At 55.1% G+C, this 21,469-nt stretch overlaps 1 protein-coding gene across 1 annotated transcript; it reads right to left on the bottom strand.

The window, feature by feature from the left end:
* Positions 1 to 3,134: 3,134 nt before the first annotated feature.
* Positions 3,135 to 19,822, bottom strand: Efhd2 (EF-hand domain family member D2). Its single transcript, XM_050153498.1, has 4 exons — positions 19,451 to 19,822; positions 6,755 to 6,902; positions 5,630 to 5,764; positions 3,135 to 4,715 (listed from the first exon to the last, which is right to left on the bottom strand). The coding sequence occupies exons 1-4, from the start codon at positions 19,750 to 19,752 to the stop codon at positions 4,584 to 4,586; spliced, it is 717 nt and encodes a 238-aa protein (XP_050009455.1). The 5' UTR covers positions 19,753 to 19,822; the 3' UTR covers positions 3,135 to 4,583.
* Between the last annotated feature and the right edge of the window lie 1,647 nt (positions 19,823 to 21,469).

Here is a 21,469-nt window from a genome sequence, read left to right as displayed (position 1 = left end):
ACCCTGTCTCGAAAAATCAAAAAAAAAAAAAAAAAAAAATCAAAAGCATTCTCTTGGGCCTCTCAAGGGCTTTGGCACTGCCCTTGGGCATCTTCAGTGTGCCTGTGAGCAGCCCTTTCTCAAGAGCAGCTGGTGGGGTGGGCAGCTGTTACTTTAGCCCTCTGGTCTCTGGCTCTGCTGCAGGGAGTGGCTGGAGGGAGGACTCCCTTAGCCTTGGCCCACACTGTGATACTGAGTGGGCTGACATTGTTATCACAGGGGGCTGGTGGATTTCCTGTGACTCTGGAATAGGGCTTGACTGGTCTGTTTACAGATGTGTTTGTGTTTTATTTGGCATGCTATACATATAGAAAACATAAATGGGTTCATTCACGACCCCAAGATTCATTGAGCACTTGCTATGTGTGTGCCCTGTGCGCTGGAGGCAGCTCCCTAGCAGCCAGGGTGACGTGTTCCCTGGGGAAGACAGCAGATGAGATCCATCCTAGGTGGGAGCTTGGTGGATGGGATGCAGTGGGGTCTCTGCTCTGCTCATTCCATGTTCAGGAGGAGCCGGAGAACTGGGGGTGCTGAAGGCATCAGGTCCCTCCACTGTTTCCCACCATATCCCTGATTCCCAGCACCCGCTGTTGGCTCTCAGGACCTAAGATCTCAGGGTCAGAGGCTGTAATGGAAAAATAACCACTAAAGATATGTGACTGCGTGGGGGCTGTGACCTCCAGAGAAGGCTATGAGGGAGGAGAGCCCGGGAAAGGAACAGGTGCTAGTGACAGGGGCCTGGATTCTCTGCCTCCTTCGACAAGCCTGGTGGCAGCTGTTGCCTCTTGAATGAGGTTCATTAAGTGGGGGAGGGTTTTCCTCCAATACCACAGGGCAGAACTGTGGCCTCAGAGAGAGTTTGGGGTTCGCGGAAAAGTTTCAGATCAGCGAGGCAGAGTGGTAAGTTCAGTGTGGGGTTGGGTGTGGCAGTGCACACTTTTAACCCCAGTACTCGGGAGACTGAAGCAGATAGAGCTCAGAGTTTGAGGCCAGCCTGGTCTACGCAGAGATTTCCAGGCCATCCAGGGCTACATGTTGAGACCCCATGTCTTCAAAACAAAACAAAACCCAAATTCAGTGGAGGATCTGGGGAAGCAATGGAGATTTGGGTGGCTGGGACCTGGTAAAGAGGTGTAGTGAGAAGATGGGACCTTGGGAAGTTTTTCATTTGTTTGGATTAAAAAACTTTATTTATTTCCGTGTGCATACATGTACATGCCATGGTGTACATGTGGAGGCCAGAGGGCCACTTGGTGGACTTGGTTCTATCCTTCTGCCACGTGGGACCATGGAGCCGAGCTGGTTTACACCCCTGATCCTCCTGCCTCTACCTCCCCAGTGCTGCCATGATAGGCCGGTGCCCTAGGGATGGTTTCTGGAGCAGTCCCTCATGGGAACGGGTCATTTGAGGCCTCCTCATTTCTCAGCGGGCTTTCTCTGTAGGGCTCTGCCATGGGTGGGGGGTGGGTGGGGTCTTGGCAGGCTAAGGCTGCGGTCCCCAACAGCTGAGGCTCAGTCAGCCTGTAGGGATTTGATTCTGAGGGCTCAGCGTTCACATTCGTCGCTAGTACAGTTGCAGTTTGAATGGAAGCTGGTCTCTTTCTGCCTCCTTCCCCCATCCGAGTCTGTCCCCCTAGCACATTGGTCTCAACCTGTGGGGTTGCGACCCCTCTGGGGGGTCAAATAACCCTTCTGCAGGGTCGCATATCAGATACCCTGCTATCGTGTATTTACATTACGATTCATAACAGTAGCAGAATTAGTTCATACATACATCACAGTTAAAGGGTGGCAGCCTTAGGAAGGTTGAGAGCCACTGCTCTAGCAAGTTAGGGACTCCCTAGTGCAAGGGGTAAAGAGGACAAGAGCTCACAGATAAATGCCAGGAAACCCTGAATTGTTGAATAATTCTGGAAATAAGGCTTTCTTCTTCAAGGGAAGAACTGACAACTGTTTCCCATCCAGGAGGTTGTGAGTGATTGTGTTAATATCTGGTCATCTTTGCAATTCTATAAAGTCAGCCAGGACTGAGAAAGGGGCAATGGGCCACCTGATGCTGCAGTTCCACACGTAGCCACATGGGGGCAGAAGAATGTAGACCAGAAATTTCTCCCACTCTGCTTAGGTTGTCTGACCACACGTCTGCAAAGACCGGTCTACCTACATGTTTGGCAATGGGGACCCAGATGCCATGGGCGCCGCACGGGCAGCTTCTGGTGCCACCACTGCAGCCTCTCCCCCACTCCAGGGACACTGAGCATGGTGGGTATCTGTACCATGGGGACTCACTGATTCTGAACCTCTCTCTGGAGGATTTTGTTGGTTTCTTTAGACAGGGTCTTGCAGTGTAGCCCAGGCCAACTCAGGCTCGAGAAGGCTGGGTTGAGTGAGGGGCATGCACCACATCTGGTCCTGGTCATCATTTGGGGTCAGGTGGCACGCACGGGCCGTGGGCTAGCTCCAATTGGTCTGTGTGCCTGGCCACCTTAGGCCTCCCTATTCTTTATATCTATATCTATTTAAAGACTTATTTATTTTATGTATATGAGTGCTTTATCTCCATATATGCCTTTAAGGTGGTAGAGGGCACTGGATCTCACTAGAGATGGTTGTGAGCCACCATGTAGTTGCTGGGAATTGAACCTGGATCCTCTGGAAGAGCAGCCAGTGCTCTTAACCTCTCTCCAACCCACCCCCATTCTTATCTTTTTTTTTTTTTGGTTTTTCGAGACAGGGTTTCCCTGTGGCTTTGGAGCCTGTCCTGGAATTAGCTCTGTAGACCAGGCTGGTCTCGAACTCACAGAGATCCACCTGCCTCTGCCTCCCGAGTGCTGGGATTAAAGGCATGCTCCACCATCGCCTGGCCATTCTTATCTTTAAAAGGGGTTTAAAAGACAGTGCCCTTCAGTGAGCTTCTTTCAGGATGAAATGAGTTTAATATATGTTGTGCTTCGACTGGTAGTGTTTCAAAGGCGCTAAGGGCCCAACCTTACAGTCCTCCCCAGACTCCTGACGTGACTGCCCAAATCCAGTTGACCTTTATCCTTGTCCCACCCCCTGTCCTCTCCAGTGAGCCATCAAAAACCACACACACATAAGAATATAGACTTTTATCTCATTTTAGTTAAAAAAAAATAATCGTACCACTGAATGAAGAAGTAGCTGTTTTCTTTTGAGGGGAGCGGGGGGAGAGGTGGTGAGAGGGAGGGCAAAAAAAAATGCAAAAAGCCAAAAGCAAAGGGAATTTATATCCATCTGTATAAACATATCCACTAAGGCAGACACAAGCCAGGGCCCTAGCTGCTGGGCTGGGCTGGGCTCGGTCCCTCTGATTCTCATGGGTGCTAAGGCCGAAAAAATAAAACCTTTGCGAGTCCCACAGGGGCAAGTGTGGACTCCTGGAGCTGTGGTAAAAAAGTCATCAACTTCCAAAAGCGGTGGCACACTGAACGCTGCAGAAACGCGGCCGCTACGGCCGTTCACTTAGACTGGGTGACGTCACAGTTTCACCAACACGGCAACAGATACACATACACACATATACACACACGTGAGCAAGCACATGGGAGCTACAGAGGAACGGCACGCGCTTCACTATGGCCTGCTTGGTGATGGGTGGGCTTGGGGAACCCCCATGCGTTCTAGGGGTGGGCGTGACAGGCGGGCGTTGTCACTGGTGACAAACGCAGGGAAGGATATGTGTGAAGGGGGTGCCAGCCCTGTGCCCTTCTGCCAGTACACAAACACGTCAGGCACTCCGAGGCAGAGTGCTGAGGTCCCTAGGAAGGCCAATCCCTTGGCACCCCACCCCCAGCCCCTCGGGACCCTCACCTTGTTCTCGGGGTAGGGTGTCAGCAACGGCCATAGCTGCCCCTCCCCACAGAGCCCTGTCACTCATGTCCCCACGACACGCCTCGCAGAGTGCAGCCTGTGAGGTAGATTCAGTGGCCTTCACCCTGCCTGGGCCCCATTTTTTTTTATTAGCCTAGAGTGTTAGGGCCTGGGTCTCTTCATCAAAATAGGAGTCCCTCCACTTCTAGCCCCATTCATATCAGCCTAGAGGGCTAGGACCTGGATCTCTTCACCAAAACAGGAGTCCTTTCCACGCCCAGCAGAGAAGGGCCTGAAAGGGAGAGTCCTGGGGAGAGGACTGACTCTCTCTGCTGGTCCTCATTTAGGAAGGGGCCATCAAGGCCCAGGGCGAGCGGCCTATAGTTAAGGGTGGGTGGATGGAGAAAGTAGCTGGTAGACAAGGCAGGGGCATGGTGAATGGGCTGGAACTGGGCTAGAGCAGGCAGCAGGGTGGCCAGACAGAGGATGCTGGTGTCTGGTGTCACAGCCTCAGGGACAGCGGGAGGGAGCAGGGACTGGCCCAATCACTGGGGAGACTCCTCAATGAGATCCGTTCACGTACAGTTTAGATTTTAGTAGTGGTCCTGGCACACACAGACCAGGACTCAGGCCTGTCTCCCACAGGTCTCCTGTACCCATCCGTGCCCCCAGACTGCACACTGGGCAGGGCTGGGTCTCGGCCTCGGCCCTGGCTACTTGAAGGTGGACTGCAGTTCCTTGAAGGCGGCTTTCCTCTGTTTCACCTCCTCAGCCTGCTTCTTCCTTTCCTCTTGCTCGGCTTTGATCTCCTCCTCGAAGCGGCTGGACACATTGATGGCCTGGACCTGGGAGCGAGGGTGACAGGTCAGGGACGCGGTCTCCACAGCACCCCTGGGAGCTGCTGACCTTCTGTCCCAGGCTCCCCGACAGTGGCCCTCGTGAGCCATGGTTCCCCCTCTCTCCACATAGAACCCAGCACACAGTGACTGACCCCAGGGACTCGTAGGGAAGGGTAAAATAACGCACTGATAGGGTATAACTGGTAAAACGCTTGCCTAGCACACATGATGGCCAGGGTTTGAGCTGTACTTAAAAAAAAAAAATGGGGCGTGGTGCTGAACACCTGTGGTCCCAGCACGGGGGAGACAGAAGCAGGAGGGTCAGAGTTCAAGGCCAGCCTGGGTTGTGTGAGACCCTGTCCCTCAGAGACGAGAAAGAATGAGAGACAGAGACACAGAATAGTCATTGGCAGAGCAGTGCCGGGCTCTGCAGGCAGGAATGGTGCACTTGATGTCCTGTCCTAAGGTGAACATATAGGTCTGCTGATGGACCCTGACATCTCTATCAAAGGTTGGAAGAGAGGGGAGGCAGGGCAGCCTTGGGAAGCAGAGGTCTTAGTCTGGAAAAGAGGACTAAGGAAAGGTGGGGGGCCTGGGTGGGCAGGACTCAGGAGTCATTGGACCCAATGTGTCCCCCCCATCTATGCATGTGCGGAAGGGGAGGAGGCTGTACATACAGATGTATGAGGTCTGAGGACCCCCCACCCCACCCCCCCCCCGCACCCGCCCGGCTTCCTCCAGGGTAGGGCTGACAGGGCAGGTGTCTAGGGGGCAATGCTGGCTGTCTCCCTCTTTAAGAGCCCCTAGCCCTGCACACCCCACAAAGAGCTGGCTCAACTGGGACAGGGAGGGACTGAGCCAGTCCCCAGTCTGAGCCGTGCCATTACATAGCTGGACCACGCGCAGTCCCTGCTCCTCACCTTTGCTTCGAAGAAGTTCTTGGCACCCTTCACGCCCTCTGTGGAGACGTCGATCTCCGAGAGGCGGGCCAGGACGTGCAAGCCACTGTCTTCTTGCAACTCCCCTGCTGCTGCCTTGCGGAAAATCAGAAGGAACTGTGGAGGGGAGACACGGGGTCAGGGGTCAGCAAGGTCCGAGTGGAACAAAGTCCCGGGCCACACCCAAGCCTGGGCTCAAATCTCTGTAGAAAGGCAGAGCTACGTGCTCACCAGCAGGGCTGGGAGCCAGAGCTGGGTTTCAGTCCCTATCAGTCCCACCTTCCTGGTGGACCTTGCCAGGACCTTGGGCTAAGGACCACACCCAGCTCCCACCCACAGCTTCAGCCGGCCTCTCCTGTTTGTCATCCACGGTTCCCCCACATAAATCTGCACTGTATTCCATTCCCAAAGCCCGGGTGGGCGGGTGGGGGGGGGCTCGCTCCTATTCTGTGGTTTGGAAGATGGTTCGGAGGTGGCAAAAGGCTTAAGTGCCGGGTGGGAGTGGATGCTCTGACCCCAACCCGTTCCCATGGCCACTCTGATGTTCTTCTCAGGCCTCTTGTGACCTCCAGCACCCCAAGAAGCCCGTGACACCTCCTCTCTCCCCGAGCTCCTGCCAGCTGTAAGGGCCAGGGCTCCCTGAGCACCCGCCTCCCCAAACGGGCAACCCCATGCTCTTCAGAACCTAGGACCACAGCCGTCACGCTTTGACCTTCATCCCTCCTGCCAGTTCCTAAACAGGCTGGCCCACAGCTTCTGTCTCAGAGAATGTGAGGCTACCTCGCTTGGTAGCAGGCACCACTCCCTTTCCTGTGAGCCAAGCACGCGTCCCAGGTGACTCCCCTTCTAGATCAGACTACGAAGCCTTTCCTACAACCCAGCTGGGCAGATAGAAGTCAACCAAAATAGCTGTTTGTGGTGGTTTACATCTATAATCCCGGCACTTGGGAGGCGGAGGCAGGGGGACACCTGCCAAGAATGCCTCGCAAGCCTCACATAGCTATCAGGTATCCACAGTCTGTTGCTCAATGACAGTGCCATTCCATAGCAAAGGCCACCCAGTGCTCAGGTGTGGCAAGCTGGGGAGCAGTCTGCAGACGAACTCACCTCCCGGAAGCTGAGTTTGCTGTCAAAGTCCTCATCCACCTCGTTGATCATGCTCTTTAGGCCCAGGTGAGTCTGGGGGGCCCCCAGTTTCTCCATCATGAGTTTCAGTTCCATCAGGTCGATAAAGCCATCCCTGCCAGCATCATACCTGTGGACACAGAGAGGCTTAAGGGTACCCGGATGTGCCTCAGTCTGACCATGTAGGGAGGCCACGAGCCTGGAATCCAGGAAGTGGTCAGTGTCTTCCTATCAGAGCCGGAAGGGACCTCATCACATGCTGAGGCAGCATCCTGTATTTGAAACAATGCGGCTTGAGGGAGGAAGCCACCACCTCCCGTCCCGAGTGTGGGGTGAGCAGGAAGCAGGAAGAGCTTTGACCATGCCCGTGGATCCAGCTATCTGGTCCAGGCACCTCTACAGGCACTTGAGGGGTGTCTCAGGCTCACCCTCCAGGATCTGTGGCTCCAGTTAAGTGGTAGGCCCTTGTGAGCTGGGGCTGAGATGCTCTTTGCTCTGGGGGCTGCCCTGTGCACTGTCGGATGGTCACAGAAGGAGCCCTCCTGGGCCACAGCAGCCAAATGTCCTGCCAACACTGCCGACTGTCTCCTATATGTTTGTGTGGGGGGGGGGGGCGGGCGGGCAGAGAGTGCAAAATAATTCCCAGTGGTCAGGGGATGGCGTGGAAGGTGGTCTCTTATTTTTTTAAACACAGTCTCTCTATGCATCCCCGGTTGTCCTGAAAGTCGCTATGTAGCCCAGGCTGCCCTTGCACTTGTAGCAAGCCCCTGCCTCCCACATGTCGGGACTACAGGCAGGCGTGAACTGTCATGCCCCACTATTTGCCAAGAGTCTCAGTGGCCTTCGTGGAGTCCCGTGCCAGGAGGGAGGCAGAGGCAAGGCCATGGTCACAGCGGGGCAGCAGCCTTGGGTGTGTCCAGGAACGGGCTGTTCTGGGAGCCTGCAGGGAGTGGCGGGGGGTTTGCTGGGCAGCCTGGCACAGAACCAGTTGATAACGAGGCCTGTCCCTGCCTTTCCCTTCTTTCCTCTGCCACCAACAGCCTGGTGGAGACTGGGATCGGTGAGAACAGGGTCTAAGCGCCCCTTTCCTATGGCCACACTCCCTTGTGTTGTGAGTGAACAGAGGTGGCCTCTAGCTCATTTCCTAGCTGGTAAGGTGCTGGCCACACCTAAAGCAATGGCTTTCCTTGCAGGTTCCATCAGGTCTTCCTGTCAGGGTGACTGTCTCCTGGGACAGGGTGGCACGCGGGGCTTTTCTGGTACCCGAGGCCTTCAGCAGGACACATGACAACAGTCTGACACAAGGCACTCAGTTACAGACACTGAGCACCTTCCCTGCTTATCTATGGGCTTCCCTTTAGTGGGGGCAGAGACGATGGAGCCAGCCGCCAACCCCTCACCAGTTATATACAGCCACGCCCGACTTGAGACATCCAACGGCCCCCAGGAATTGAAAACTGTCCTTTGGGTGGGAGCTTTATTGCTTACTTTAACACTTTTCATAACCAGAGGCTCGGAGAGGCTAATTGACCTGGCCAAGGTCGCACAGCAGTAAAGGAGCTGGGCTGGTATCCTAGGCCTGTTAGGCTGATGCACTTTATCAATCTGTCTGTCTGTGCCTAGCCTCCTCCTGTGTCCCGCGGCCACGTGCAGAACAGTGTCTGCCGGGAAAGCCAAGATGAGCATCCGTATGAGGGGTATAAATAGTTCATGCCTGGATGAGTCATTAATGAAGCACAGAGAACACGGGACCATGGATTCCCTACAGAGTGAGAGGGCTGGGCTGGGGACAGGCAGGCGAGATGGCCCTGAGGGCGGAGGGACTTCTGGGGGGGAGGGCAAGTGTGAGAGAGGATGTGGTGGGGTGGCAGTGAGGCAGGCAAGGGTGTCATGGCCTCCATCCACAGCAGGAAGGGCCGCAAGGTGACTGGGTATCCTTTCTGTCACTGTGGTATGTCTGCAGGTAGTGGAGGGCTGGGTACCTGCTGCATGCCTTTGACAAGAGGAGTGCCCGATGAGGGGCTTGCCTTTCCCAGGGCAAGACATAAGGATGCCTCTCCTCTGTGCCCCTTGGCACTACAAAGCCTCCCAGTGAAGGGCACATCATAGGTCTGATGTCAGACAGCCTGGGCTCCCCTTCAGCACAACGCAGAATGTGTGTCCTTTGAGGGACATCTGGTACCATCCGGACCCATTCTTGGAGTCATGGGTGCTACTGAACAAACACCCACGAAGATGCCTACAGCATCCAGCATCCTGAGAAGAAATGGTCCGACCCTGTCTTAGCCTCTTTCCCGAGGCTGTGCTAAAACAGCCTGAAACAAAGCAGCTGGGAGGGAAAGGGGTCTTTTTTTTTTTTTTTTCCAATTTCAGGTTACAGCCACGATGGCTGGGGAAGCCAAGGCAGGGGCTTGAAGCTACTGGTCCCATGGTACCCAGCAGGGCAGAGTGGATGAACACACGCTGGCACGCTTGCTGCTACTCAGCTTACTTTCCCTACTTGTCCTAGTTAGTGCTAATTGTCAATTTGACACAGCCTGGCGTCATCTGAGAAGGGAATCTCAATTAAGGGTTTGCCCAGATCAGATTGGCCTGCAGGTCTATCTGGAGAGGATTGCCTTGACGGCTAATTGAGGGCCCAGCCCATGGTGGGCGGCGCCATTCCCCAGGCTGTGGTCCTGAGCTGTTTTGGGAAGCTAGCTGAGCAGGGAGCAGAGGAAGTGGCATTTTTCCATGGTTCCTGCTTCAAGTTCCTTGAGGTCTGTCCTGCCGTCTCTATGATATTGAAGTGTAAGCCAAATAAATCCTCTTCTCCTCAAATTGCTTTTGGTCCAAGTACAGGAAGGAAATAATGCTGTTATGTAAATAAAACCCCAAACCTAGGGAGTGGTAAGGCCCAGTCCTACACTTGGTCTTCCCACATCTATTAGCATAATACAGTCCCCTACAGACACGCCCATAGGCCAACCTAGACAATCCCTCCTTGGGGTCCCCTTTCAGGGGATTCTAAATTGTGGCAAGCTGACAATTCAAAATTAACCGTCAGGGGTCCTAAATGTCACTGGGCCGTAGTGGAGAAACCCAGATGTCATGGTGCCTCTTGGTTACTGGGAGACCTGCCTGGGCTCACAGATGCCACGCCCTCAGCAAAGAGTCCATTCAAGGGTCGCTACCTCTGCACGTTGGGTATCGATCACCGTGAGATTTCGTTATCTTGCCAAGGAACCACCACGTGCCAGGCACTTTATTTTCATATGCTTAGCAGCCACAGCTGGTCAGGACGGGGAGCAAGAACACTGAGGCGGGAACTAGCCTGGGATTCAGACCCCAGCTTGGGAGGCACATGTCCCTTGTTTTTCTGGGTCCCCAGCTGGACCTACATTCAAGGGTCTATGGCTATTTCAAAGCCAGAACAACTCAGTCTAAAGGAAGCATACAGCACATCTAAACTTGGATGTCAAGTCGGGCTGTGGATTCCCTGGTTTTCTGGCAGCTTCAGACTGGGCCAGGCCTGGCCCCAAACCGCAGTCTACATCAATCAAAAGGTCAATCAATTACTAGGGCTGGGCTCCAACCCAGGCAGATTCCAGTCCCTGGGGGACAATGCAGGAGCTGGCAACAGTTCCAAAAGAAATACCAGTCCTCAGCCAGGTGACATAGAGCCAGAAGCCTGGTGCGAGGTGGTCCTGGAGGAGGTGACCATTCCCCAAAGACCCTAAACATGTGCATCTGTGATGTGTCTGAAGTTCTGATGTGGCCTAAGGTTGGGCTGGCAGGGCTAACCTGACCGAAGACTTGACTGCATGCTCACATCGAATCCAAACCTCAGTTTTGCCTCTGCTGGCTGGGTGGCCTTGCTGGCCGCCTGTCCCCACGACCCTCGCCTTCACCATTCCTACCATAAAGATTAAAGAACTCATTTTGGGATTGAGGCGAGGATTGGGAGATGGTTCAAGCTGACTCAGCACAGGGCCAGGCCCGTAGCAGGTACTTAATACACACTAACTGGCAATAACAACCAAACGCTATCACCTGCCTTTAGGGATATGAAAGGGTAAATGCTGATATAAAGTGGCCAGCACACAGTAGGTGCCTAAAATCTGTTAATGCCCTCAAGATCACACACCAGACACTGCACTGAGCATCTCACTCCTTTACTATGAAAAGGGCAGCAACAGTGGAATAATAAAAGCCACCCTGGAGCCCAAAGCATTGATGCTCTATCATAAATACCAGGGTCTGGTTCACAGCACCCTGGTCAGGCAGCTCTTCACTTTAACTCCAGCTCCACAGGATCCGACTCCCTCTTTTGGCCTTCTGGGGTACTGCATCATAAAATGCACATAGATACACATCTAGGATCAGGTGTGCGTGTGCAAACACACACACACACACACACACACACACACACACACACACACACACGCCAGAATACTAAATTAAAAAAGAAAACCAAAACCAAAACCAAACCCTGGAGCTGAGTGTGAGCCCTTGCCTATAATCTCAGCGTTTGGAAGATAGGGGTAAGAGGATTGCAGTGAGTTTGAGGTCAGCTTGGTTTACATAAGAGAGTTCAAGGCCAGCTAGGGCAGTCTTAAAAACAAAGAAAAAAAAAAGAGCCCCTGCTTAGGGCTTGATGGTACAGGGCTGGGAGGAGAGGCTTAGGTGGAAGTGACCAGGGTGGGGGTGGGTGGGAGGTGCATCTGTCTGGATAATGACAAAGGGGCTCCCCAGAATTTCCCCTCCTCATAACCTACTTGCCCCCTACTAGACATGACTTAGGGGTCTGGCTAAGCTGAAGGAGAAGGAGCCTCAAACTGCACAGCTCCGAGTCTCCCTGCTTTCTGTCTGTAGGAAAGGGAGGTGACGGTGGTGGCTGTTCCCATGCCTCCAAGCCAGTGAGGCCCGAGACCTTGGCTGGGGAGGCCACTTACCCTAATGCCCTTCTGACCAGGAATTGAAGCTCAGAGGATCCAGGAAATGAAAGGTTAGCCCTCAGGGCTCATCCACATAGCCTAGTCCACCAGAGTGGGCAGTGATAAACCCAGAGTCACACAGCAGGTGCTGAGCTTGTCCCATCCTTCTGCCTCCTTCTTCCTCCTGGACCACTGGGGTGGGGGGAGAGTCTCATGTTTTTCAAGTACATAGGTGAGGTGGGGGAGGTTGGGCCCAATGCTCCACTTGGGGTTGGCCCAGAAGGGTCAATGTCACCCAGCTCTGTCAACGAAACTCCCAGGCTTTGGAGCTCAGCACCTTTCCCCAGCAGTGGAGGGAGGCTGCGGGCCTGGCATCCGGCCCACATTCCTGCCTGCCTCCCCCTGCATAGTTCTCAACTAGGGGAGGACTCAGCAGCTGCTGCCCCGGATGCCAGCGACAAAAATCCCTCCCATCACCCTCCCTACAGCTGCCACCCAGGCAGACCCTGTCTTTCGGCCTAACCGTGGTCCTATAAAGAAGCTGGCTCCCTCCTGGCTTCAACTCTCCCCTCCCTAACTTCTGTTCATCCAGAGTCACCAAAGTGGGCAGCGCCTGGCTCCAGTGACACGCAGTATGGATGCCTGGCCCAGTCCCCAGGTTACAAGGTTATCCCTGTCACAAGGTTATCCTTCGTGGAGGCTTTGATGAACACCTTACCATATGCTGGGTCCTGGGCCAAGCGTGCTGTGTCAGACTCCCAGTACAGACGTCCCGTTTCAACAGACAAGGAGACTGAGACACAGAAAGGAAGTGCACGGGCCAAGGTCGGTGGGGACACGGGTACAGCGGGGTACAAATGCGATAAGAACCGCCGCTAGCTCCCGATGCTTCCAGACCTTCGTGGGAGAGCCCCAGAGCTGCAAAGGATAGTTCAGCGGAGGTCATCTCACCACGCCCCCTCCCCCGGTAAGGGCCAAATGCCCACGCACTTCTCTCGCTTGGTGTCTTGAGTGTGTCTTGAATACCTCCGAGAGCAGGAGGCTCACTGTTCCCTTTGCCATCGGACGCATCGCATTGATTGCTTCCCCGTCCCCATCCCTGCCTACTGGCTGAGATGCAAAGCCACAATCACAGCTGTCGCACCAGCAAAGGGAAGGGGCACAGGGAACTACATTCCGTCCCTTCTGGCACCCAGCCCGGGTTTGTGCTGCTGGCTCCAAGGGGCCACAGGCCAGACTGCGGAAGGGGTGCCGTTTATAGGTTCGGGGTCCCCTGTCTATGTGCTACATTATCATCATGAATATCTATTTTCAGGATTATTAAGGAATAAGTGTAATCATGAATAGAAAGGGGCAACCACAGACGCTTCAAACCTATTAATTCTATTCTAACCATCAAGTGGCTGTATTCTTGGGGCCTCCCCCATTCTGTGTAGGAGGGGTCTCAGTGGCTCCTCAGCCTCTCTATCTTGAGAGATGGGAAGGTATCCTTGAGGGTAAGTGACACCTTGCTAGCTCTTCTGGCCAGCCTGGGCCTGCCTGCTTGTCTCTATGGGAAGTGCAGGTGGGTCCCAGGAAGGACAACTCAGCAGGGACAGCACGGCATGTCCCCACCCCCACTGACTGACTCATGGGAAAAGCCAGACAAGCATCACTTCTCCTTCCTCTCCTTAGGGTAGAATGTGACTTTGATCGCCTGACCCAAGTCAGGGGGATTTAGGGAGGGACCAGGCTGCCATGCTCCCGGTCCTCCAGCCTGAGGGTCCCACGAGAGTCCCCGAGCTGACAATTACTTGCTTGGAGGCTGTGCTGGCTCAGGGTTGTCTTAACCCCAAGTCTGACACCACCCACAGGCTGAGCCGAGGTGACAACGTGGGAGCCTCCTGTCTCTGCTCTACTTCCCACCCGCCCTTAATCATCACTTATGATAGTGATCATGGAGACCGTTACTTAATGTCTAATATAATCTGGTGAGTGGGGTTACATACGCCTGACTCCATTCATCTTATTCCTGAACAGCTCAGACAGGCAAAACCACCTGCCACCCTACGGTCACCCGTAACGGTCGTGGCAGGAGCCTGTTACTTTCTTCCTTACTGGTACTGGGGACGAACCCCAGGGCCTCATGCATGCTAAGGTCTCACCAAGTTGCCCAGGCTGGTCTCGAACCCGCTTTGCAGCACAGGTTGGCCTTGGATGTTCTACCCTCCTGCCTCAGCCTCCTGAGCAGCTGGGATGACAGGCCTGCTCCGCCAGGCTGGGGAGGCCCTTGCGCACAGGGAGACTTGTGGAGATGCATATTCTGAACTGACCACTTTAGGGCACAATGCTGAAGGTCTACGGATCCCGTGAGGGAGGAATCAGGGTCCGGAGTCAGACTCAGGATGAAGCGATGCCTCTGCCTCTCACTAGCTATGGGACCTGAATCTTCTGAGACTCAAGTCTCCCCTACCTGTGAAGTGGGTGGTGGGGCTCTTGCAGGGATGTTAGGAAAGTATTAAGAAGGGAGCCAGCAGGGCTGGAGAGATGACTCAGTGGTCAAGAGCACTTGCTGCTCCTGCAGAGGACCTGGGTTCTATTCCCAGCACCCATATGGCGGCTACAACTGTCTATAACTCCAATTCCAGGGGATCCAGTGCCCTGCACAGACCTCCATGCAGACAAAACATCCGTAAACATAAAACAATAATAATAATAATAATAATAACTAATAGAAGAAGAGGAGAACTAGTGTCCTGGCACCCAGTGGGTCAGTAGTGGCCCCATTCATCAGCCGAGTAAGAACTTCCTGCTCGGTACTGTAAGCCCACCCCAGCCCCTCACACCCGCCTGGTTCCGCAGCCTCTCTTCTAGTAAAGCAGAAGGCCACCAGGAAGGCTGCCGGGCGCGGGGTGTGGGGACTGTCCTTGCGAGGCTGCAAAGCCACCAACACCTCAGCCGGGCTGGCCTTGCAGAACTAGCCACTGACCTGCCTCTGGCAGCACTGAGGGCCCTGGAGCCCTGACCTCGGGCGACCCGACCGAGAGTGTGAAGGAGAGAGAAGAGGGCAGATAGGAAGTCCCCAGAAGGAGAGGGGGAGGGGGAGGGGAGGTGACTCAGATACAGAGGGGAAGTGGGAGGAAAGAAGGGGCCCTCTGTTGGGAATCCTCCCTCCCTGGGGCTTGAGGCACCCCAACCCCCACCAAGCTATGCTCTGACTTCTGCAAGATCAGACCCCCACCCCCGCCTCCCTAGCCTCCTGGATCTAGTCACACAACTAGCATGCAGGACTTGGTCAAGTGACTCAGCCTTTGAGGCTTGTGGTCTAAATTGACCCCTTAAGGTACAGGTGAGTTCCCTGGGCACTCTCTCTAATAAGGCCAGGGCCCTGGGACAGCTTAAGCTTGACAGCACCCACAAGAGGCTGCAGTCTTTTCAGAGGGTAAAAATACAAAAGCCTCCCATGACTGGCCCTCCGCCAGACTCCCATGAGGTTCTCTGAGGCCCTTGGCTGGAATTTGCATATGCAAAAACTTAGGAAGCTAGATGTTGGGTGACAGGCAGCATCCCTGTCTTCTAAGACCACTCATGACCTTAAAAGTCCCCAGACCATGTCTGTGCTGTTTCTGGTTTCACACACTCAATTCTTAGCACTTGGCCAGCTAGGTCCTCCAGGCCCAGGAGAAACAGAGGCTCAGAGGCCCTGTACCCTGCCCAGAGCAGCGCAGCTGGGTGACAAGGGGCTGTGTCCCAGTTTTGTGCCACTCCGAGGGCTGCTGTTTGCTCTTCCCTTTTCTTCTGCCACCTGCCTTCCATGTAATTAAGTGATAATGCATTCATTTCTCTATTTTTGTTATTTATCAGAGCAATATGTAGCTGTCAATCAGAGGGTCTGTTGGGCAAGAGGAAAGAGGTCCATGGGCTGGATCTCCGTCATTCTGGCCCAAAGCAAAGGACGGCTGCCAGCCTAACAGCCTGGTAGCTCCGCTGGGGGGGAAGCGGAGGCAGCCAGAGGCTCATTTTGAGCTCCCTCAGTGTCAGCGCTGATGACCGCCACCAGGGCCAGGGCATATGCTGGACTTGGGATTGTGATACCAGTAACTTAGTAAGTATGGATTCTGTGCCAGGTACTTGGCTGAGACTTGAAAGCACTATCAGGATGAGGAAAGCGGCCCAGAAAGGGTTAAGTAAGGTGCTCAAGGTTCACGTGTGGTTAGGTCCACGGCCACCCAGGCCTGCAGGAAGGGAAGAGAGGGAAGGGCAGGTGGCCTCAGGAGCTTGTGATGAAAAGCTGCGGCCAGAAGGAAAGGGAAGCTATCCTGCCTGACGCAAGGGGTCGTGAGATGAAGCGGGCCGGGAGGAGGCTAGGCAGAGGGACAGGGACAGTGCGGGCCAGGCAGGACAAGGAACTAGGACACCTTCCTCAGATTCCACAGCAGATTCACAGTTACATGGCTGCCTGAAAGGCAGGCAGGTGTCAGCTTACAGAGAGAGCCCTCCAGAGCTCTCCCGAGGCTGCTGTCAGCGCAAGGGTAGCCATCCCCAAAATTTTGTGGGTCTGTCCCACATCTTTTTTTTTTTTTTTTTGCCTTGGAAGCTTCTAGAAACAATTCTGAATGAGTGGGCAGATAGAGGGGAGGAGAAGGGTGGCAAGGGGAGAGAGAGAGAGAGAGAGAGAGAGAGAGAGAGAGAGAGAGAGAATGAGAGAATGGATATTGCCTGAGGCTATCGGGGTGGGGTGCACAGGCTCTAAGATGTACGGCCTCTATGCTTGGCAGCAGGCAAAACTCAGCCCGTGTCATCTCTAAGTCCTACCTTCAGGAAAACCTATAATCCTGAGCAGGCCATTTCTCTTTTCTGGGTCTCAGTTTTCCTGTCTGTAAAATGGGGAGAGAGGCTGGAGTCAGCTGGCAGTGTGGCCGATGGCAGAGCCTGCTGCTGTTTCCTCCCATCCTCCCTCCACCACTGACTGTCCTAGGGGCACATCTGTTCGTCCACACTGAATAGATGGACCAGGAGATTGCACAGAAGTTCTGGTGAGCATCAAGGCTCAAGACCCTGACGGGATAAGGCTGGAACATAAGAGCACACCACCTATTCCCCCTTGCACTTGGGTAGACTGAGGTCCAGGGACGATACCTCCTAGCTGTGGCTGCCAAAGAAAAGCCATCTTCGCTTCCCAGGGACACCGACTTCCTCTCCTCCCTGCCCCCCCTGCTCTCCACAGAGCCCTGGCTGCGATCCTGGGACCTGCTGGGCCCCAGGAGGCAGCAGCCACTTGCACAGTGGAAGCAGAACGAGCACTCTGTGCTTGGAGAGGCCTTCTGTGGTGGTTCCCAGCCGGGATTCGGCTGGGCTGGGCTCAACGGGCACAGTAAGGCCTTGTTTCCCTGAATACAACATCAGCAGCTTTGTGCCCCAGCCAGGGGGACTCTGGCGAGTGGCACTTCCTTCCCCTGAGGTCCAGTTGTCTGGTCCCTTCCTGCCCTGCCACCCCTCCCAACACCCAGCAAGCAGCTAGTGCCAGGAGGGGCAGCTCTGAGGAGTTCACAGAAGTTCTTCTCCATCAAATTCGTTCCCCCCAAAGCAGCCTGTGGAAATTGAGGGCTCTTTGCAAGCACACAGCTTCCAGACCATTCTCCCTACTGGTTCTCCACCAAAGTTATTTTCTCTCAAGCTTGTTCTTTAGGGGTATCTGGGTTCCCAAAACATTGCTATGGTTTGGGGGATAAGAATACTACAGAAACACAAGAGGAGGGTGATTGAGGAGTAAGGGAAAATGGGCTGGTTGGCGGCCACACGGGGGAAAGTCAGCTACACACACAGAAAGGGGTGTTGGGGTATATTTCGAGACACTGACCCAGGTATCTGTGATAGAAAACTCTGAAGGGCAGACCATGGCTTTTGAAGCTGCCGGTCTGAGTTCGAATCCTGATCCTACCATTTTGGAACTGTGAAGTCCTGGCAAGTAATAGTCTGTGGCTGGACTCCATCTCTGCAAGGGTGATGTAACCATCCTGGATCACGGGGTTGGTGGGAGGCAGGCGTGAGCTCCTTCTCAACCCTATCGCTTTGGGAATCTACGATACGATACGTGTGAACGCCCTCTGGACTGCCCCCACAGGGCAGCTCTACCTGGAAGTCACAGCTGGCCTCGGGTTCAAAACAAGTGTGGATTCAGTGGAGCCTGAAGCAGGGGTGTCCTCTAGCCCTTTAACCTCCATGGAGAGGTCTGGGGGGGCATTATAGTAACAGCAGGGGCTTCTAGTCACCCAGGGCTGGGAACCTAACCCTCTTCCCATATGAGGGCTGGCTGTGGGTGTGGAGGAGAAGTGGGAAGAACCTCTCTGAACCCTGGCTGTAGGGAACGCCCCCTTCCTGGCTTCCTGATTGGTGTCTGGGCACTGTCCACTGGGTGGGGCTGCCAATCCTTTACCTGCCCACTGTTGTCGGCTCTAGGGCTCCCTGCAGACGCCATCCAGAGCTCAGCTGCGGTGGTTTTTGCCCCATCTGGCATGCACTCCAGTCTAGTACCTATAGGACTGACCGTTCCCTTTCCAGGAACCGTAGGTGATGTGACAGGAAGTAGGGATGGCCGGGATATAGAGGGGCACTGGCACCATCTCTACCCCCGTGGGTACTGTCTCTCTCCCCTGCCACATTGCTTGATTTTGTGGGATGTGGAATGGCTGAGCCCACAGGTCTAGAGGGCATTCATCCTTCTAGCCTGGTAAGGGTACAGCTTGGAATCATAGGAACTGGAAGGTAGGGGTGGGAGTCCCTAGGCAGGGCACAGAGCAAGGGACCCCCTTTTTGCCCAGAGAGAGGTTGGGTGCCAGGGATTGTATGAGAAGTGTGTGTGTGGGGGGGACTATTGCTGAAGAGAGGGCAGCCTTCTGGCAGAAAGCGGGGGTCATCACTGCATGGCCGATGAGTGAGGGGTACCGGGAGAAGAGACTTGCACCCACAGTGTATGGCGGGGGTCTAAGGCCCGAGGGGACTCTGCCCTGAAGGGATGATAGGAGAGGTACATGTTTGTAGACGGGGGACAGGGACAGAGGAGCCCTTTCCTAGCAAGCTCACCTGAGTGTTAAGGAAATGGGACCTGGTCAACAGGGTGGGTGGGAGGGGGTGGGAAGGGCTGAAGGGTTTTTCACCACAGCAAGTAAACAGAATAATTTGGTGTGTGTGGGGGGGGGGGGGGGGGGAGTGAGTCCCAACCCAGAACTAGAGCTACCAGAGCTAAGCAAAAGAAATCAAGGGACCCTAGTAAAAGGCATATGCCTGGCGCGGGTGCCGAGAACGGGACGGGCCTCCCTTGAGAGGCACTGGGGCGCCTGTACCGCTTTGGGGATAGGGAGTCCAAGTGGGATGGAAGAGGAAGGGAAGACACCGGCCCTTTCTCGGGGTGTGTGGGTGTCGGGTGGTAGGTTCAGTAACATTAACAGTGAGAGGGGAGTGGGCACCCTGTGTGGTGGTGGGGACTCGCTAGGGACCTGTGATTATCTGGAAGGAACCTCGGGTGTCCCCAACCCATGTGGGGTATCCTGAGGGCAGCATCACCAGGAGGGGGTCATTGCCAGGGCCAGGAAATGGGGGGAGGTCCCCAGACCCACTTGAGCGCTGGGGTGGCGGGTCTGGAAGCCTCGTGGCCCTCCAGAAAGGGCGGCAGAGTTCTCCACCCTGGTGAGTCAGGGTCCAGAAGGAGCCTGGCTGGGGATGCTGGGGCTCGGGCCCGAGGCCGGGTCTAGGGTGGCGGGGAACCGGGCGCGAGGGCACTCACTGCTTGAACATCTTCTCCATGTCTTTGATCTGCTTCCTGGAGAACTCCTTGAACTCGGTGTAGGGGTTGAAGACGCGGCGGCTGGGCGACTGCGGCTCGCCGATGCCCTGGTTGAGGTCCGCGCGCCGCAGCAGCTTGGCGCTCAGCTCGTCGTCCGCGCTGCCCAGAGCCTGGGCAGTCTCGTCGGGAGCCCCGGCCGCCGCCGCCGCCCCATTGAGCCCCGGCTGCTCGGTAGCTTCGCCGCCTTCGCCCTCCATCTGCAGCCTCCGGCTCAGCTTGCTGGCTAGCTCGTCCGTGGCCATGGTGGCCCGCGCGCAGCTGCCTCGGCCGGGCCCCTGCTTTGCACTGCACAGCCGGCCGCGCTCTTCCTCTTCCTGACACTCCCCGCCGACAGGCGCCGCCCCGAAGGTGGGACTTAGGGGACCGCCCGCCCCCGGGCCGGCTCCTGCCGCCCGCGCTGCGCGCCCAGTCTTTCTTGGTCCCCGGGGAGGGGGTCAAGTGCATCCTGCGCCCCAGCTCTTCATCATCGCCCCCCTCCCCGCCATCAAAAACCATCAGCATCCCTCTGGTGACTTCTGGGAGACCGCTGAGTCCCCGGGAGACCTCTGAAAAAGAACCTGTTTTGGTGGTGGGGAGTGTCCCAATCCTGCGGGAGGGAAAAAGGGTCCGTTTGGTGGATGTGTGTTCTAGGACTAGAGAGGGGCGCTCCCCGCAACCCCTTCTCTGGAATCCCCACCATTTGTGTCTCTTGACACCCTGTCGGTTGCCATGGAGACACTGGTAGTGAAACACTGGGTGTTCTTGATAAGGTTGCGGGAATCTGAAGAAGGTGGACCCTGGCGCTGGAGTCCAGTTGAGATTGTCCCCAGAGTCAGAATGGCTGGCATCTTTCAAGGGTGGGGCAGTTACTGTGAGGGAGGTGGCACCCTACCCAAGTCCTCAAAGGTCTCCAAAGAACTGGGAAAGGGGAAGGGGCTCGTCCTGTTCCGCGATGATTCAGCACATAGCTGCTTGTTCTGGGTGATGCCTGGGCCTCCACCTTAGAGCGATTTCAGAGAGATCTTGAGGTAGCCTCCTTGATGGGAGTCACTGAGGAGAGACCTCCTCCCCAAAGGCTCAGGAATGGGCGCTGGAAAGGGAGAGTTCAGAGAGGATTTGGTTCTGTCATCTAGTGGGTCACTTCAAAACCCCCAATCTGGGTTGGAGAGAAGGCTCAGTTGTTGAGAGTGATTTTTGCTCTTGCAGAGGACTGAAGATCGGTCCCTAGCACCCACATAGGGGTTTGGGGGTAAGAGATGGCAAGTCACAAAGGCCTGGACTCCAGGTTCAGGGGATTCAAGACCCTCTTCTGGCCTCTTTATGCACCTGCACACCTGTGCACGGGTCCCCCTCCCCCTACAGACACATAATTAAAAATAAAGTATATCTTTGAGCAGGGCATAGTGGTGCAGCCTTTAGACTCAGTACTCAGGAGGCAGAGGCTGGGCAGTCTCTGCGAGGTCAAAACCAGCCTGGTTTACAACAGGAGTTCTAGGCCAGCCAGGCCTGCATAGCAAGACCTTGTCTCAACAAACAAATGAATGAATGAAACCCCAACGCTGCGGTGCTCCGTTGCCAACTGCAGGGACACTAGCTATAATGCTGATCCCCAGGCCCCACCTAGCCTGACACCTGGGCCCTTTGGCACTGGGGTCCAAAAAGTTGCTTTTTGGGGGCACCTGGGAAAGCCTTATTCTCTGGAGTCAAGAGTCTCTGGCACAGATGGAGTGTCTGTTCTCTGAGATGTTAGGACGATACTGTAGACCCAGATACTGCTCACTCCCACAGATAAGGTGCAGAGAAAACATGGGGGGACAGGCTAAAAAGGCAATGCTGTGGAGACAGAGGACACCCCAGAAGGTGACTGCTGCAGGCGGCCACAGGATGACTTGCAGAGGAAGACAATCAATCAATATTTGTGGACGCGTTCAAAACATTGTAGAATGAAAAGGTATTTGAAAGAATAAAATGGACGCCCGA

Source organism: Alexandromys fortis, unplaced genomic scaffold (assembly GCF_014885135.2).
Source record: "Alexandromys fortis isolate MF-2015 unplaced genomic scaffold, M_Fortis_MF-2015_v1.1 scaffold_26, whole genome shotgun sequence".
Lineage (NCBI taxonomy): Eukaryota > Metazoa > Chordata > Mammalia > Rodentia > Cricetidae > Alexandromys > Alexandromys fortis.
Note: the sequence above shows the minus strand (reverse complement) of the source record. Positions and strands in the feature narration are given on the sequence as shown.